Source organism: Peromyscus maniculatus, chromosome 14, assembly GCF_049852395.1.
Source record: "Peromyscus maniculatus bairdii isolate BWxNUB_F1_BW_parent chromosome 14, HU_Pman_BW_mat_3.1, whole genome shotgun sequence".
Lineage (NCBI taxonomy): Eukaryota > Metazoa > Chordata > Mammalia > Rodentia > Cricetidae > Peromyscus > Peromyscus maniculatus.
Window position 1 is genome coordinate 12,902,449 of NC_134865.1, and position 19,914 is coordinate 12,922,362.

Consider the following 19,914-nt stretch of genomic DNA (forward strand, 5'->3'; position numbering starts at 1 on the left):
CATGCATCATGTGAATGTGTGAGTTTGACCATCTATCCATACAGAGCATGTATATGTTGCTCTGTGTGTGTGTGTGTGTGTGTGTGTGTGTGTGTGTGTGTGTGTGTACCTATTGGTGTTTCCAGATTTCCAAGTTTTATAGGTCAACTCCAAAACATATGCGGTAAAAAGAAAACCCAGGCAGTGGTGCCGTGCCATGCCATTCTATGGGTCCTAACGTTCCTAGATACTTACTGCACATCCTTCTCTGCACTTCTAGAGTTGTCTTGGGTTGTGATCTCGAGAGTTTTCAGGACCTTGGCAGGAAGCATAAGGAAAAGCCAAAGTCTTACACCTAACTCTCAGGAAATTATCACTAATCACATTGTGGTGTGTTATTAAAGAAGACCCACAACTATATAAGAGATGCTACTGAAATAGATTTGTCTTTTCCAGCTACATATCTTTTTAAAGCCAGAATTTTTCTCATATATTCTAACCAAACAAACAACCCGAAAGGAATCGATATAGAATGTATGGAAATTCAATATATAGAGAGGTTTGCCAAGTGAGTGAAGTAAGAAACAAATTCTAGTTTTCTCGCTCCACTTAGGTATTGGAGAGTGTATCCCAGGAAGCAGGGTGAGGTGTGGTGCAATGCTAGCACCCAGGAGATCGGGGCAGAGGGATCAGCAGGGAGAAGCCAGCCTGACCTGGACTACACAGCAAGGCAATGCTGCAAGAAACGAAGGTGAACTCATGGAATCACGTTTAACACTGGGATTTTACTCTTTTAACACATATCTAACATTCTCTGACTTAAGTTTTTGTAAACGTTCAAAGACACAGCTTACCCTAACAGATATTGAAGTCCTCAATAACAGCGTTCAAGCATGCCAAAAGAGTCCAAACCAAAAAGTTTAAGAACACGTGAGCTAGAGAAACCTAATATTAATGGAAATTCTTACTTCTTCTCCTGAGAGCTCCAGGCTTGGTTGGCGAGCTTGCCGTTGACTTGTCTGAGCCCACTCAGGGAATTCCTTGGGTGGGATTGGTGAAACATTGATTTGTCGTTGTTCCTCACTCATTACAGGAACGCCATACACTATTCTACAACATGACAAAAATAATAAATGTGTTTCTAAAGTTATTGATCAAGCAAAACAGGATCACCCTCTTTTCACTTACCTCTGCTTAGATCAATGTGCTGACATTTAATATCAGCACTAAGCAGATTGTGGAGAACTCAATTCAAAATTTAAAAAATATGCTTCTAAACACAATTGATTTGTAAGCTTTGTGATGCTTTTGATTCGTTATATGGGAAAAGTAAGTTTGATTTATAAATATGTAACAACAAAAGACATTGAAACTTTATTTGGGGACTAGAGATATGATTCGGTGGTTAAGAGCACTGGCTGCTCTCTCCAGAGAACCTGAGTTCAATTTCCAGAACCACAGCTCTTCCAGAGGATCCAAAAACCTCTTTTGGTCTCTGCAGGCACCATACATGCATATGGTTTACAGATATACATGCAGTAAAACACTCATATACAAAAAAAATACATTTTTAAATAAATTTAAAATAAAATTAAAATTTATTTCTAACTTTCTTCCCCGCTTCAAATTCACAACCAAATATTATTTCTTGGACTGGGGCCAAAACACCAACAGAATTGCCAAAACACTTCTAGTTTTCCCTTTGGACTTCCATCTTGCCAAATTGAAAATGTTTAGCATCAGCTCTTCCTCAGTAGACAACAGGCTTATAGCTAAGAATGTATATAGTGTGCATGCATATATAGTATAAAACTCAAAGTTCGGAAGCAGAGTGTATCAATAATAGGTTTAGGAGTTAATACACAAACCAAGCACACCGATTGGTCTTTATGCTCAAGCAAATCTAAATATGGGCTGGAGAGCTGGCTCAGCAGTTAAGAGTATTGGCTGCTCTTTCCGAGGTCCTGAGTTCAATCCCAACAGCCAGGGTGGCTCACAATCATCTGTAATGGGATCTGATGCCCTCTTCTGTCTGATGCCCTCTTCTGTCATACAACAATATATGCGAATAGAGCATTCATATGCATAAATACATGTATCTAAAAAAAGAAAAGAAAGTCTAAATATCACTGACACTGTTGGAGGACAGACTCTGTGATGAGGCTCACTTGCTATTGTGTTGGTGTTATGATTGGAATATGATTTGTATTCACCAAAACTCATGTTGAGTCCTGTTCCCAAAAGCAGCAATGCTGGAAAGTAGGGACTAATGGGAGGAATTTGTGTCATAAGGCTACAGCTCTGTTCAATGAATCAATGCCATTTTTCCAGGAATGAGTTAGTTAGCACTGTTGGATGGGAATTCAACTTCGTTTCTGTTTTTCTCATGAGATGCAGAAGCATGAGTCCCTAACCAGATGCAGCTGACCACTCTGGAACTTCTAAGACGCCAGTATAAATCTGGTTGCTTAGTTGATTTTTAATAAACTACCCAGTCTTGAGTATTCTGTTAGATCAACACAAAACAGACTAAGAAGTAGACACTACTACCTTTCCTTCCTTAATCCATTTCCTCATTTGCAACACTGATTGGTTCTTATATCTACTTCTTAGGAACAATATGTGCAAAAAGTGTTTCAAACAGTACATGTTCAGTAAGCAGCTTATAGATTATAATCCATATTCTTACTATCAAGGAGGAGGATAAAGGAGCAAACAAGCCCATCTCGCCAAATGTAAAAGCTACACCTTTTTCAAAGTCAACGTCAGTCGACCGTCAGACCAGGGAATGAAATATATTTCTTACTGTGAGTTGCTGTCAGAAGCTCAGAAGACATGTGATCTGAGCTGTGAGAACACTTCTCTAAATTATACATAAGCAACCGTGAACCACATCCCATGATGCGTGGAGGTTTCTCCCTCTGGCAGCCTCTTCTGCCTTAGGAGGACCCTGGGGAGAGGAGTTCTACATCACAGCAGCTTCATTCTCTTTTTCCTGAGAAAGTGTACCTTGCTACAAGGCGTACAAAATCTGAGGGAAAGTTCTCTGGAGCCCACCGTCACTTTTAGGTAACTCATAGAATATGTGCATAGGAAAACTAAAGATATTCACTTAGAGAAAGTTTCACAAGGTACCATTTATTTGCAATAGCATATTCAGTACACCATTTTCAAAACATTCATAGCTAACCACTAAACTAATTTTTACCGCCCATTTACAGGGTTTCACTCCATATCTGTAAAATTGTGACTTATAGAGATTGCTTTAAAAAAAAATCCTAAGACGGGAGAAACTTTTCAGGCTCATCTTCTTAGATGCTAAGCTACATACGTTTCTTTATCCTTGTGTAACTTTTGTTTAAAATCTGCAACAGAAGCAGACGAATATTTTGCATGCTTTTTGAAAGCAAGGAATGGAGTCTCAAAATTAGGAACCTATAGAAAAACACATATGTAACTATACAGATTTTTATTTTTGCAAAATATGATTGGGGGGTTTTACTTTCGAACCACGGACAGTTCGTTGCTACATGCAAACAGTGACATCTGGTGGATGACACTGTTTTACTTTTTGAAAAAATACAGAAAGTTGTGGGGAAAGACTGCAAATAATTTCTTTCTTATATCTTTCCACACAAAAACAGAAACATGATAGTTGAGTGTCTTATCAACCGCTGACGTGTACAGTGCAATGGCTTTTTGCCGTTACCGCTTTGTATTGTTGGGGGGGGGGCACAGCTAAGAGCACTTGCAGGTCTTCCACAGTCCCAAATCTGATCTTCGGCACCCACATGGTGGCTCACAACAGCCTGTCGCTCCACTTCCAGGGGAATCTGACACACTCTCCTGGCCTCCATGAATACCAGGCTTGGGCACAATGCACAGACATACTAGTAGGTCAAACACATAATAAAAGGAAAAAATACACAAATGGCATATGTACTAAATATGTTTGTAACAGAAACTTAAGGAGGTCAGAATTGATTCTGGTTCCAACTCCGCCATGTATTTGGGGCTTCAGAACTTTGCCTTCATCCCTTCATCCACACAAGAAGAGAGTTACGGTAAGAGGGTTAAGATGCTATAACCCTGATGTATATTCTCCTGTGACACACACCACCAAGTAGACTTCAGATAAGGATTAAGTCTCAGACTCTTTGATATAATACCTTAGGCTATTATTGCCTAGGCTCTACAGCAAGGAGGCCAAGAGGAGGGTACAGCGGGGCCACGAATAGCCTATGGAGAAATGGAAGGCAATAAGAAGAATGGGAAATGAAAGTCCGTTATGAATGAAGCACAACAGATCCCGGACGACGTTATCCTACAGCTGGTATCAGAAAGCTTTAGCAGGAGACAAGGGCACAGTCTAGTGGGGAGGAAAACTCAGTGGATGATGAGGAATTTAAAAAGAAAAAATGGGCCACATTCAGAAACTCCAAAGCTTCATGGAGTTACATAATTAGCGTAAGGAAGTCCCCCACAGTTAGCAGTGTCCTCCACCTAGACTCCTAGAAGGGGACAGACACTGGTCCAATCAAATAGTAAGATACAGCCCACCACCACACTATAAGCAAATACTCTGATTCCAAAATTAGATAGCAATGGAATAAATGTGAACTACAAAGGGTGAGTGAGCATGTTTCTTCCCATGCAACTAGGGACTGAAAACAGGGTGAGAATGAGTATTCAAGAGAAAACATAAAGAGAAAAGGAGGTTCAGAGGGGTTCAGAGATATACAGGGCAATGAGATGCAGCAAAAAACATGCTGAGATTCAGAGCTGCCTGAGCCTGAATCCCGGCTTACCAGCTATGTACATATGAGCCAGTTTCCTAAATGTCACGCTGCCATTTCTTCATTTGGGAAATTAAGTATTTTATATACTATGTACTTGTTAGTACAAACAACACTCTTCAGTCTCTGCTACATAATTTTCTATTTTCTTACCAAATATCACTACCTTCCTTGAAGGAGTTGGACAAAAGCTTCACATAGACCCATTCTTCATATATCTGATTTATAAGTTAGAAGATGTAGAGGTAATAACGCTGAGATAATTACACTGAATTATTATTTTGATTGTATGTTAATAAATAAAGTTGTCTGGGAGTCAGAGCTATTAGAGCCATAGCAAGAGTGTGGCGGTGGTGGCACACGCCTTTAATCCCATAGATATCTGTGTGTTCAGGGTCAGAGCTATTAGAGCCATAGCAAGAGTGTGGCGGTGGCGGCACACGCCTTTAATCCCATAAGATCTCTGTGTGTTCAGGGATACAGCCAACATTGGAGACATATGCCTTTAAGATCTAGGGGGCTGTACATTCAGACAGTGACGAGGCAGTCATGTGTTTGGGTTTACAACCAATGAGAAGGCAGAACAACATACTTTAAAAATACGAACCGACAGGAAGTAGGTCTCTTTTCGCGAAGCTGGGACAGCAGGAGGAAGGGTGAGATTTTAGCTCTGAGCTCTGACTTCTCGGCTTTCTCTTTTACATTGTTTCTGTGTTTCTTATTTAATAAGACGGTTGGTTACATCTACATCTGGCGCCCAACGTGACAAGAATCCATTAAAAACTGCTTGGCTTGGCGGCAGGTCCGCTTTCCCGCAAGGGCGGCAGGCGGCCCGCGGCGGCGGCGGCGGCGGCGGCGGCGGCAGCGGCAGCGGCGGCACACGGCGGCCGGCGGCGATCGGCTTCTTAGTCTGAGCTGCTGGCGTCCTAGTCCGGGTAGCAACTTCTAGCCCGGGCCTAGGTCTGTGAGCAGCTTGCCTAAAGCCGGTGCTACAAACAACTCAGACCTGCCCTGCCGAACAGGGCCCTGCCTGTAAAGCCAACGCACATGGTCGGAGCTTAAGGAAGCCAGACCCAAGCCTTGACTCGGCACAAGAGGGAACACGTGGCTGCATTTAAGCTTTAGCCGGCTACGCTTTCTTGTGCGTTCTCTCTTTCCTCTCTCTCTCTCTCTCTCTCTCTCTCTCTCTCTCTCTCTCTCTCTCTCTCTGGATTTACACCTGGGACACTAGGTGGCTGCTTTGAAAATCCCCTCGGATTTCTACTGTTCTACGCAGATTTGGTAAGTCATAATATATCAGATATTTTAAAGGAAACTATCTAAAAGAGAATTTTTTTCCACATTAAAAAACAAATGGGTTTTATGTGTACATTGGAAGAAAATTGGTTTTTGTTCGAAATTTTAGGCAGTCTGGCAATGGAACAACTATATAATATTAGTATTGGTGGAATTATGCACCTCATCACTATAATAATCCACATTTTAATATTTAAAAAGATAGTCAATTTAAGTGCCAGGATAACAGCGTTAGAAGAACTTGTTAAACCTGTAAAAATTCAGACAGAAGAAATTAACAGTGAAGTTGTTTCAAGTCGGGATCATAAGGTTGCAGAAAGAAAGCCTGTTTTCACACAGTCACCCTTAATTTATCCTGTAACAGTACAGCAGATGCCTGATCAAATGGCTACACAAAATACTTGGGCTCCAATTGAAATGTTGGATTTAAAAAGGTTTAAGGAGGCAATAGTATCTTATGGCATGCATTCCCCATATGTAAAGCAAATGTTAAACACTTGGTCAACATATAATAGGATAGTACCACAGGACTGGCGGGACCTCGCACAAGGTGTTCTGGAACCCAGCCAGAGACTTCAATTTCTGACTTGGTTTAAGGAGGAGGCTAAAAACATAGAAAAACAATGGAGGGATAAAGGAGTACAAGTTTGCCAGGATCAGCTTATGGGCGAAGGCCAATATGCTTCAGCACAAGCACAATGTTTATATGATGTCCAAACCCTAATTTTATGTCGAACGGCAGCCTTGAATGCATGGGACAAAGTTGAGGAACCAGGAAAAAAATCTGAGTCATTTACAAAGGTGAAGCAAGGCCCAAAAGAGTCTTTTACAGATTTTTTACAAAGACTGGCTTCAGCAGTAAAGAGAACGGTCTCGGATTCAGAAGCTGGTAAGGCAATAATTGAATCTTTGGCCTTTGAGAATGCGAATGCAGCATGCAAAAGAATAATCAGGCCATTAAGGGCAAGATCTGCACCTATGGAAGATTGGATTAGAGAAACAATTAATGTTGAAGCTGATGAGCATGATGATACATGGGTAGGAGAAGTAATTTCAAAAGATTTGAGGAGTGTTAGATGTTTTGGATGTGGAAAGCAAGGACATTTGAAAAGGGACTGTAGACAGGTCATTTCCAGAAACAATGTTTCTTCAAGGAACAATGGCAACAGAATGCCCCTTCCTTCTGGAGTATGCAGAAGGTGTGGTAAGGGAAAACACTGGACCAACGAATGTAGATCAACAAAGGACAGACAGGGTAATCCTTTGCCTCAGTCTTCGGGAAACTCCCAGAGGGGCCTCAGGCAGGCCCCCAGTGCAAATCCAGTTCAAACCTTTCCGGCAGCCATAGAGGAAATGCCTGCTCTGGAGAGCGATTAAATAACCAAATGCCTATTGGAATAAATCATGCTGGTCAGAATGATGAAACAGAGAGAATAGAAAATTCAGGAGAAAACATAAAGAAAATTTTTTGGCAAACTTCTATTAATGAACAAAGACCAAAATTAACAATAAAAATAAATGGTGTTTTGTTGTCTGGTCTGGTAGACACAGGTGCGGACGTTACCATAATTGCACCAGAATTTTGGCATCCAACTTGGCCTCTTCAGGAGGTAAACGTTCAACTGTTAGGAATTGGGACATTATCTCAGGTGAAACAGAGTGCAAGATGGCTCGAATGTATAGGTCCAGAAGGACAGAGAGGAAAATTAAAACCATATGTGGCTAACATAACTATGAACCTGTGGGGTCGAGACTTGTTGCAACAATGGAATACTCAGATTAACATCCCTCCAATCTCAGAAACAAATCATAAACTAGCACATGTTACTGAGAGAAATATTAGAAGATATTGTTCTAATGAGTGGTCACCAGCCATCCATATTATACAAGAACAGGGCACAATAACTGATGATCTTCCAAAGACACCAACAGCTCTACCTTTAAAATGGTTAACAGACAAGCCTGTATGGGTCCAGCAATGGCCTTTAACAACAGAGAAACTCCAGGCTTTAGAAGAGCTGGTAGAAGAACAGTTAAATGCTCAGCATATTGAAGAATCATCCAGCCCTTGGAATTCTCCTGTATTTGTTATTAAAAAGAAATCTGGTAAATGGAGAATGGTAACAGACCTTAGGGCAATTAACAAAGTAATTCAGCCAATGGGTTCTCTACAATCTGGGATGCCTTTGCCTACTCTGTTACCAAAAGGATGGCCTCTCATAGTTATTGATTTAAAAGACTGTTTCTTTTCAATACCCTTACAAGAAAAAGACAGAGAAAGATTTGCTTTTACAGTGCCTACTTATAATAATTCTCAACCGGTTAAAAGATTTCAATGGAGGGTCCTCCCACAGGGAATGTTGAATAGCCCAACTCTGTGCCAATATTTTGTACAACAGCCATTGGAAGTGATACGTAAAAAATTTCCTAAATCTATAATTTATCATTATATGGACGATATTTTACTAGCTGACTCAAATGCAGATACTTTAGAAATAATGTTTGAAGAAGTAAAGAAAATTTTGCCTCGCTGGGGATTACAAATTGCTCCTGAAAAGATACAAAGAGGAGATTCTATTAATTATTTAGGATATAAAATAGAGCTACAAAAAATTAGACCCCAAAAGGTGCAAATTCGGAGAGATAGACTACAGACTCTTAATGACTTTCAAAGATTATTTGGAGATATTTCTCATCTACGAACTATTGTTGGGGTAAAAAATGATGAACTGACTAATTTGTTCAAAACCTTAGAAGGTGACAAGGACTTAAATAGTCCAAGAGAATTATCACCTGAAGCTAAGAAAGAATTAGCCTTGGTAGAAAAGAAAGTGCATGAAGGACACGTGAATCGTATTGATCCAAAGCTGGATTGCATTTTGGTTATCTTACCTTCTAGGCGTTCTCCTACTGGAATATTAATGCAGAGGGAAGATATTATATTGGAATGGATATTTTTACCAAATAAACCAAATAAAAAATTAAAAACTTATGTGGAAAAAATCTCTGACTTGATTTACAAAGGAAAAATGAGACTTCGTCAATTAGCAGGCATAGACCCAGCAGAAATTGTCGTACCATTAACTAAGGAGGACATTGAAAAATTATGGACAGAAAGTGAACCTTGGCAAAGAGCTTGCAGTAATTTTTTGGGAGAAATTAACAGCAAATATCCCAAAAGCAATAGAATTGATCTTATAAAGAGAGCTGATTGGATCTTGCCTCGAATTGTACGGCAAAAACCCATATCTGGAGTTCGTACATTTTATACAGATGCCAACAAAGAAGGAAAGGCAGGTTACAAATCAGAAAATTTAAGTAAAGTGGTTCAAAGTCCGTATAATTCAGTTCAAAAATCAGAATTGTATGCTATTCTGTTGGTATTAATGGATTTTTCAGAACCTCTCAACATAGTAACTGACTCTCAGTATGCTGAAAGAGTGGTGTTACATATTGAGACTGCAGAATTTATCCCTGATGCTTCAGAATTAACTTCACTATTTATTCAATTACAAGATACAATCAGGAAAAGGAATCATCCTTTATATATAACTCACATTCGATCCCATACTGGTCTGCCCGGCCCTCTAGCACAAGGCAATGATGAAATTGATAAATTATTGATAGCAAATGTGCTGGAAGCCTCAGAATTTCATAAAAAACATCACGTCAATAGTAAAGGTTTAAAAAAGGATTTTTCCATAACCTGGCAACAAGCCAAAGAAATAATAAAGAAATGTCCTACTTGTTCCTTCTACAATCAAACGCCATTACCAGCAGGATGTAACCCAAAGGGTACTCAGAGAAATGAAATCTGGCAGATGGACGTGTTTCACTTTGCAGAATTTGGAAAATTGAAATATGTACACCACACTATCGATACTTATTCAGGATTTCAGTGGGCAACTGCTTTGAGTTCTGAAAAAGCTGATTCTGTAATCACTCATTTGCTAGAAGTTATGGCCATCATGGGTATACCTGCACAAATCAAAACTGACAATGCTCCATCATATGTCTCTGTTAAAATGAAACAGTTTTTTGCTTATTACAATATAAAGCATATTACAGGCATACCACATAATCCTACAGGTCAAGCAGTTATAGAAAGATCAAACAGAACTCTAAAGGATATGCTAAATAAACAGAAATGGGTAACAAAAACCCCCAGAAATAGACTGCATAATGCTCTTCTAACTTTGAATTTTCTGAATGCCAATGAGAAAGGAACAACAGCTGCAGAGAGACATTGGATAATAGAAAAAACTACAGAATTAAATCAGCCTATATACTTTAAGGATGTGCTGACCTCAGAATGGAAACCAGGGTATGTATTACATTGGGGACGTGGTTTTGCTTTTGTTTCTACAGGAGAAGATAAGCTGTGGGTACCATCAAAATTGATAAAGGTTCGATTTGAACAAGAGAGACCTCTTAATTAGAGGAGGTGATAGTTCATCAACCAGCATGAACATCCAATTTAAACTAACTTGTATCAATAAAACATGCCTTTTCATTTCATCAGATAATAACTTGCCAAAAAGGAACATCCCCAAAATTAGTCTTGGGGAAAGGTTTTTGTTTTTGTCTTTTAGGAGAATGAAGGTTAAGGAATCTGAAGAACACTGGACAAATGAGACAACTGAAGAAAAGGGACAAATCATCTATCCCAAGAAACAGAGTGAAACGGTGTATGGGTATATATTATCTAAAAAAATTTTATGTCTTCCTAAATGTTTGTTTCTGCTTTTCTCTAAAGATTTAACACTCTTGGTTTTCTAATAGTCCCAGTTCAATTAAAATTTAAAGCTGACTTTGGAGTTGGAGAATGGCTCTCTCCTTCTTTAAAATCAAGCATGTTGTTAAAAGGAAAATGCAAACTCCCTGTATCATGCCAGAATAAGAGCCATCTTCTGCTATGGTACAGGACAAAAGCAAAATTAATTAAGGGACTATTCTATTACTAATCTCAACTCTTTGATTCTATTCTGATTCTTTAAACTTTTCTCAAAGTATAAATTTTATATCAAAATTTACAAGATTAATATATATATATACATTTTAAACTTTGTTAAGATATGAATGGTCACATAGAGTACTAACTAATTCTAGAAGAAAGGCTAGCTGCATATATATGTTTTTGTGTTCGAGTCTCTTATCAGTTTTCTGCAGGAAATCATGGCCAGGCCTAACATCAACTGAAGTCTCCAGAAAGAAGATGGGGCCCCACAACAACAACAATTCCACGTGGACAATAATAATATCATTAAGCTGACAAACATCATCCATAGATCAGCTTTGAACTACAAGGTGCTCAGAGCAAATTTGAGATGACTAGCTGAGATGATCCAGTCTCAAAGACTACTTGAATAAGGACTTGAGATAAACCCTCAACTTTGGCATTATACACAGACTGGATAATGAAGGATATAGTTACCTCTCCTAGAATTTGACAATTAACCTAAAATTTTTCTTTCAGGATAAAGAAAACTTCGCCCATACCCAGCAGGAAGCAATTTTAAGAATACGACGCCCACATTCCCAAAGAGGTGGTGTGGGGCGGGTGGTTTTTTGGTCTTTTTAATGGGTTTTGGGTCTGGGATAATTTTCAGTATTTAGGGGGGTTGGTTACAAGTTATTGTCAAGGGTTAGGAAAAAGGCTAAGCAAAGGAGATTAGATTTAAGGTTCTTGTTTAAAAAAAAAAAAGAGAAAGAAAGAAAAGAAAAAGACAATTACTAGTTTTAAATACTTTACATTGGATTGAATTGTTTTATATTGTACACAAATTTGAAACTGATATTGTTAGAAAATGCTATATGTATATTTCTAATTGTATTTATTCCATCCATTTAACAATGTAATGCAAATTTCTGATCCTTGAATGTTATTATTATCAACTATTAGGATATAAAGAAATGAAAGCTAGTAGTTAGACATTATCATAGAACTTGTAGTCATATTAGATATGTTTTAAAAATTGAGCAGAGATGTTTTAGACAGGTCATCTTCAAACCCTTCAGAGATCTACAGAATATGGCATTTAAAATGTTTTAATAACTTAGAAAATTTTTCTTTTTTGAGACATGTCGGCTCCTGGCAGTACCAATCTACTTTAGAGAAAATATGAGCATTAAAGAAACTGCATATGGAGTCAACTTTCATTCTGGCAAAAGTTAGCCACTGGACAACAAAGTATCCTCGAATCAACAGGACAAAATGGACAGACAGATCACGAAACAAGGGACTACTGATTCTTGCCAAAACAAGTGTGGTTATGGCTTTATCAAAAGGCATCTTCTGATGCCAGGACAATATGGCCCCATCCCTGAAGTGGCCTTCGCATCCGGAAAAGGTACGGTGCCCTTTTCTTCGAAGGCAGCTTAACAGGCAGAGGGCCGATGGATTCTGTTGTACAATGGAACAGCAGCTGAAAGCTCATGCCTCTCAAAAGTAGACTGGCATTTAATAGAGGGATGTGGAGAAGAAGGGGATGCTGAGATGAAGCCATATATACACAGCCAAGAAGAATGGACAGCTGAATTAAAAAACTGTCAACAATTTCCAGAATTTAAAATCCTGAATCATGACAGGACACTAGTGGAATTCAGGTGTTTCTGGTACGTGGACTGCTCTCACCCAATGTGAGGTTGAACTGTTGACCTTGTGTACATCCTACTTCACAAATGAGTCTGTCAGATACACTAAGCCTATAGGCTGAAGATGATGCCCCAACACTGCGGAGAAACCTCAGGTGACTGCCCAGGCAGCTGGCTGTTTCTGTCAACTCACAAAATTTTTTGGAAGTTGCTTGCATGCACTTCCTGTTTTTATTTTTGTTAGCTACTATTATTCCCTTCTTGGGTCTCTGAGGGAGTTGAAGATTAGTTAGTTATGGTTGAAGATTAGTTAGTTATAGTTGAAAATTAATTAGGATAGAAAGTGCATTAGATACATCTTGGATTTACCAAAATAGGATAGATAATGGAATTATTTTCTCTGATTTGTCAAATACCTGTTTAGGTATTTATTACTTGTATATATTGTATATAGTTATTGTACTTTTGTATATAGTTTTTCTTTTGTTAGTTATAACCTTTTGCTTTCTTTTTCTTTTTATTAAAATAGAAAAGGGGAAATGTGGTGATAATCTAATTGTACTGAATTATTATTTTGATTGTATGTTAATAAATAAAGTTGTCTGGGAGTCAGAGCTATTAGAGCCATAGCAAGAGTGTGGCGGTGGTGGCACACGCCTTTAATCCCATAAGATCTCTGTGTGTTCAGGGATACAGCCAACATTGGAGACATATGCCTTTAAGATCTAGGGGGCTGTACATTCAGACAGTGACGAGGCAGTCATGTGTTTGGGTTTACAACCAATGAGAAGGCAGAACAACATACTTTAAAAATACGAACCGACAGGAAGTAGGTCTCTTTTCGCGAAGCTGGGACAGCAGGAGGAAGGGTGAGATTTTAGCTCTGAGCTCTGACTTCTCGGCTTTCTCTTTTACATTGTTTCTGTGTTTCTTATTTAATAAGACGGTTGGTTACATCTACACCCCCACAGTTAGCAGTGTCCTCCACCTAGACTCCTAGAAGGGGACAGACACTGGTCCAATCAAATAGTAAGATACAGCCCACCACCACACTATAAGCAAATACTCTGATTCCAAAATTAGATAGCAATGGAATAAATGTGAACTACAAAGGGTGAGTGAGCATGTTTCTTCCCATGCAACTAGGGACTGAAAACAGGGTGAGAATGAGTATTCAAGAGAAAACATAAAGAGAAAAGGAGGTTCAGAGGGGTTCAGAGATATACAGGGCAATGAGATGCAGCAAAAAACATGCTGAGATTCAGAGCTGCCTGAGCCTGAATCCCGGCTTACCAGCTATGTACATATGAGCCAGTTTCCTAAATGTCACGCTGCCATTTCTTCATTTGGGAAATTAAGTATTTTATATACTATGTACTTGTTAGTACAAACAACACTCTTCAGTCTCTGCTACATAATTTTCTATTTTCTTACCAAATATCACTACCTTCCTTGAAGGAGTTGGACAAAAGCTTCACATAGACCCATTCTTCATATATCTGATTTATAAGTTAGAAGATGTAGAGGTAATAACGCTGAGATAATTACACATCTGTCTCCACACAAGACACTTCATATCTCTTCAAAGGAGAAGACACTTTCAAAATATTTCAGTACCATTTTTATAAAAGATGTGTAATATGTGTGTTCACGAAGAGGCCTGTAATAACCACTATCATATAGGAAATCCAATAGGAAGGGATCGTCTTTAATAAACCTCAACAATCACTGAAAGGAAACAGATAAATTTTTGGATCATGCTCCATCTTCTCCAATCTTATTCAGTATTCTGAATGAGGGGAATATAAACCTTTACCTCTGTTTATCCTACTTAAGATCTTACAGGAGTATTTTAGTACTTCCAAACTGGAGAGTGCCAACACTGTCGGGGAAACCTGTCCTATATTATTTTAGGTGGACAGAAAAGACCTTTCTTCAGTCTCCCTTCAAATATGAGCACACAGAAAAATCCAATAGTAGTTCTACAAGGACCTGCAACATATAACAGAGAAATACAGTCAAGGAGACTAGTGAATAATGTCAAGGGGAAATAAAAATACCTTGAAAAGATCCGTTATGGTGTACAGGAAAAACCTTCAGTGTGGAATGAAACAAGTGATTGAATAAAGACTTATACTTCCCTTAAGTGACTTAGAAAAATGATACTGTAACTGTTGAAGTTGGGATTGCCATTTCTAGACTTTACACCTTAAAATGTGAGCAGAAGTTTGAGAAGGTTAATATAAGCAAACCTGAAAAATAAAAAAATTAAGATCCAACTTATAGCTGGTTGGTATTTATAAAGAAATGCATAAAATAAAAATAAGGCAAACATTATTCAAATAAAATGGAAAAAAACTTCAACTGAAGAAATACAGTAGCCTATCAGGATGGTTTTGTGGGTATATGAAAAAGTTGATTAGAAAGCAGTCCACCCTTTCCATCAGGGGCTCGGCTTCGGCTCGTCCCAGGCTGGCGGCGGTGGAATCCGGAGGAGGAGCTCGAGGACCGCGGCCCACGTTGTGCAGGCGGGAAGATGGCGGCGGCCTCGGTCTCGGCGGCTTCGGAGTCTCATTTTTCGAACATCCTAGCTGAACCACTGAGGTCTAACAGAAATATGGTTCGTCATTCTTCATCTCCATATGCATTATATCCACCTGATAAGCCTTTCCTTAATAGTGATCTGTGACGGTCCCCAAATAAGCCACACTTGCCTATCCAGAAAGCAACAACAGAGCCATATTTTCTGCTCTTAAGAATCTTCAAGATAAGATTCGATGCTCGGAACTGGAAAGGATTCAGGCAGAAGAAAGTGTGAAAACCTTGTCTAGGGAAACAATTGGATATAAGAAGTTATTGGATGAACAGATATAAGAGAGAGAGAATTCAAGGAATGAAAAATCAGAGCACAATCTGACATCCCAGCTGTTAGCTGCAGAAAAGAAATGTAGTCTTTTAGAAAAACAATTGGAATACATGAGAAACATGATAAAGCATGCAGAGATGGAGAGGACATCTGTCTTAGAAAAGCAGGTTTCCCTAGAAAGAGAATGGCGACATGATCAAACTCACGTTCCAGAGCCAGCTGGAAAAACGCGATCTTCTTGAACAGGAACACAACAAACTTACCACAATGCAGGCCCTTGCAGGGAAAAAAAAATGCAAGAATTCGAGTCTAAACTCCATGATGAAGAGCGGGAAAGAGCTGCAGGACTGGTCTAGAAGCAAATAGACTTATTTTTGAAGGTAAGACAACTTCGTATGTTCCAACCAGCACTAGAAAAATTAAAAAGGAGAAGTCAACACCACCAGAAAACAAAGGTTCTAGAAACCACTTCGGTGCACAGCCACATTGCAGATTGTGCTTAGGTGATAACCAGTCCCGGCCATGCCGTGGTAGCCAACGTTCAGCATGTCTTGCATCTGATGAAGCCCCACAGTAAAGCTCTGTGCAATGATCAAGTGGTTAGCCGTGTTCCCCTGGCAAAGCAAGCTTGTTCACGAAGTAGCAAGAGTAAGAAGTCAGTGACGCCTCCCTCCGGCAGGGTCAGTGAAGAACTGTCAGATGCCTTGCAGACGCTACAGGATGAATTTGGGCAAATGAGCCTCAACCACCAACAGCTTGCGAAACTCACCCAGGAGTCACCAACTGTGGAACTGAAAGGACAACTTGGAGTGTGAATTGGAGGCACTGGTCGGGAGAATGGACGCAAAGGCCAACCAGATAACTCAAGTCCAGAAATACCAGGCCCAGCTGGAGAAACAGAACACAGATAAACAGAAAAGGGAATTAAACGCTAACAAAAAGACTCTTGATGAAGAAGGAAACAGCAGTCGTTCATCTGGAGTGACAAGGACCACCAGTAAGAAGGATTTTGCCAAACAGAGACCTGGAGAAAAAAAGCAGGAAAAATCTTCAGCTACTGAAAGACATGCAAACCATACAGAATTCATTGCAGAGCAGTAGTCTGTGTTGGGATTACTGACACCAGATCGTAAGTGATGTATCTCACTGGACAATGACAATAGACTTTCCAGGTTTCATGCTTGCTAATGCTGCCATTACTAGCAGGTGCTAAGGGGCCCAAGCTTCGTTACACAGTCTCTTGTGTTACGCAGCACAACTAAATGGAAATGGAGTTTTACCGCCCGAGAAGCTGTGCTGTGTCTTTGAATTTGCTGTATTCATATACTGCACTTTGTAAACAAATGACCAGTTTTTTACTTGTGGGTATGTTTTTTAAGTAGGAATATATGTAAATTGGGTTTGAAATTCAGAATATGAGGCTGTTCCATAGTCACTGCTTGAAAAGTCTCTCGTTTTTAAATCTTCTCATGGTGTGAAGTAACCACTACTTTCCCTTCTCCAGATGACCATTAAATGTGTTGTTTCCAGCTACAGATAGAGGCTTTCTGTATTTAAGTATTTATATATTTAAGAGGACTTTGTTTTGTTCTGCTTTTTGGTATTTCAGATGTTGATCAGTATGAAATCACTCTTAAAGACTCAAACATTTTTAAGTAAGTTACTCGTGAAATATATAACATCTAAAAGTATAAACAGTTGTTAATGAAATAAATGAAATTTTGGAATAAAGAATTAGAAGGGGGATGTTGTGAAATGTACACATTTGCAGTTTTTAGACAATACCTATATTTGTAATCATGTTACTCAGTTAAGCACTGGTTTTAATCTTGACTCTTTTGAGAACCCCATGCTTTCAGTGTACAGAATAAGCGTAGTGGGTGAACTGAACACATCTGAGTATCATTATGTCAATGTAAATTATAATTTTGAAGAGATCGACATGTTAAATTTTGTACTGAAATCAATAAAGCAACTTTTAAACTTCGCTTAGTAGAGAGCTAAAAAAAAAAAAAAAAGAAAAAGAAAAGAAAGTAGTCCACCACCAAACATATGCTAGTAAACTGGCTCTAGAACACAAGCCTGGAAGATCTGGCCCCACCCTTCACCTGCCTATGATGGTGTGGGTGGGGAAGATATGCCCCCCCTCCCTCCCTGCCCCTCACTGCCTGAGGCAGGTGGAAGAGATGGCCCTAAGGTCATAAGAGCAGGAGAGCTGTCCTTGCCCCTCAGCAGATGCAGCACGCCTGAGAACGTCCCCTGTAGCTCTACCTGGACCAAACATTAGAGCTGGCCCTGATGGTCCATGGGTGGGAGTGTGGACCCTAAGAGAGTGGAAGCAGAACTGGCCCTGCCTCTTGCTAATTGCTGCAACTAGTGAATTAGCCTGGGCAGTGCTGTGGAGTTCACCCTGGTGGCGAGGACAGGGAAGAGAGGGCTGGCAGGCTGACCAACCTGCAACTGCCCAGGTCCAGAGCCAGGGTTATGAGTTGACCCACCCCAACATCTATCCCATCTATGATCTTCGTGAGCACATGTAGGGGCCAGTCCTGCAGACTCAAGGCAGCAGGATCTCCACAACACAGAGCAACAACAGGATATCCAAGAGGAATCCTAGTGAGGGCCCAGCATCAATGGTGTGGCAGAAACCAGAGGCCTTGATCCAGACCAATGACTCTTTGTAATGAACACTATATCACACTACAACTACCATGGTGAAATTATTTTGCCTTTTTTTTCCCCTCTCAGATTTTATTGGGGGGGGGGCGCTGTGGGGATAGAGGGCAGCTGAGAAAGGATGGGGAAATGAATGGGATTGATATGCATGATGTGAAAGACACAAAGAATAAATTTTAAAAAAGTTTTAAAAAGAAAAAGAAATAAAAATCGAGGAAAAGACAAACAAAAAATTGGAAGAATCCCTTAAAGAAAGCCAAGAAGGGGGGAAAAAAACAGTTGAAGGAAATGAATAAAAGTGTTCAAGATGTGAAAATGAGACTAGAAGCAATAAAGAAAACACAAACTAAGTTAGGTATAGTGGTGCACATCCTTAATCCTAGCACTCGGGAGGCAGAGGCAGGTGGATCTCTATGAGTTTGAGGCCAGCTTGGTCTACAAAGTGAGTTCTAGGACAGATAGGACCATTACACAGAGAAATCCTGGGAGAGAGAGAGAGAGAGAGAGAGAGAGAGAGAGAGAGAGAGAGAGAAGAAAAAAGAAAAAAAACACAAACTGAGGGAATCTGAAAATGGAAAATCTAGATAACTAAACAGGAACTACAGACATGAGCTTCACCAACAAAATACAAGAGATGGAAGAGAGAATCCCAGGCATTGAAAATACAACAGAAGAAATAGATACATTGGTCAAAGAAAATATTAAATCTAAAAAAATTCTGACACAAAACATCCAGGAAACCTGGAATGCTATGAAAAGACCAAACCTAAGAATAATAGGAATAGGAGAAAGAGATGAATACCAGCTCAAAGGTCCAGAAAATATTTTCAACAAAATCATAGAACAAAATTTTCCTAACCTAAAGAAGGAGATGCCTATATTGATACAAGAAGCATACAGGACACCAAATAAATTGGACCAGAAAAGAAAGTCCCCTCACCACATAATAATCAAACACTAAATATACCGAATAAAGAAAAAAATATTAAAAGTAGCAAGGGGAAAAGAGAAAGTATTATAAAGGTGGACCTATTAGAATTACAACCAACTTCTCAACAGAGACACTAAAAGCCAAAAGGGCCTGGACAGATGTGCTACAGACTCTAAGAGACCATGGATGCCAGCCCAGACTAATATATACCCAGCAAAATTTTAAATCATCATAGACAGAGAAAACAAGACATTCCATGACAAAGTCAAATTTAAACAATATCTATCTATAAATTCAGCCCTACAAGTGATACTAGAGAGAAAACTTCAACCAAAGGAGGTTAACTAAACCCATGAAAATACAGGAAATAAATAACCTCATACCAAACAAAGGGAATCTCTCTCTCTCTCTCTCTCTCTCTCTCTCTCTCTCTCTCTCTCTCTCTCACACACACACACACACACACACACACACACACACACACACACACACACCAACATAACAGGAATTAACAATCATTGGTCACTGCTGTCTCTCAATATCAGTGGACTTAATCTCTGAATAAAAACACAGGCTAACAGAATGGATGTAAAAACAGGATCCATCCTTCTGCTGCATAAAAAACATATCTCAACATCAAAAATAGACATTACCTCAAAGTAAAAGGTTGGAAAAAGATTTTCCAAGCAAATGTACCTAAGAATCAAGCTAGTGAAGTCATTCTTCACCTAACAAATACCTAACAAAATAGACTTCAACCAAAACTGATTAATCAA

At 39.3% G+C, this 19,914-nt stretch overlaps 1 protein-coding gene and 1 pseudogene across 7 annotated transcripts in view; one reads left to right on the plus strand and one right to left on the minus strand.

Moving 5' to 3' along the window:
- The window catches only part of Ttc6 (tetratricopeptide repeat domain 6), a 200,908-nt gene that overhangs the window by 92,261 nt on the left and 88,733 nt on the right, over window positions 1-19,914 (minus strand). For all 7 annotated transcript variants that reach the window (XR_013044262.1, XR_013044263.1, XM_042260582.2 and 4 more), the window contains exon 7: window positions 948-1,089. Coding sequence is in view for 5 of the 7 variants with exons in the window: in XM_042260582.2 (XP_042116516.1) it covers window positions 948-1,089 (142 nt within the window). In the remaining 2 variants the exon portion in view is untranslated. The remainder of the gene's footprint in view (window positions 1-947; window positions 1,090-19,914) is intronic.
- Window positions 15,118-16,651, plus strand: LOC102918814 (centrosomal protein of 57 kDa pseudogene; annotated as a pseudogene).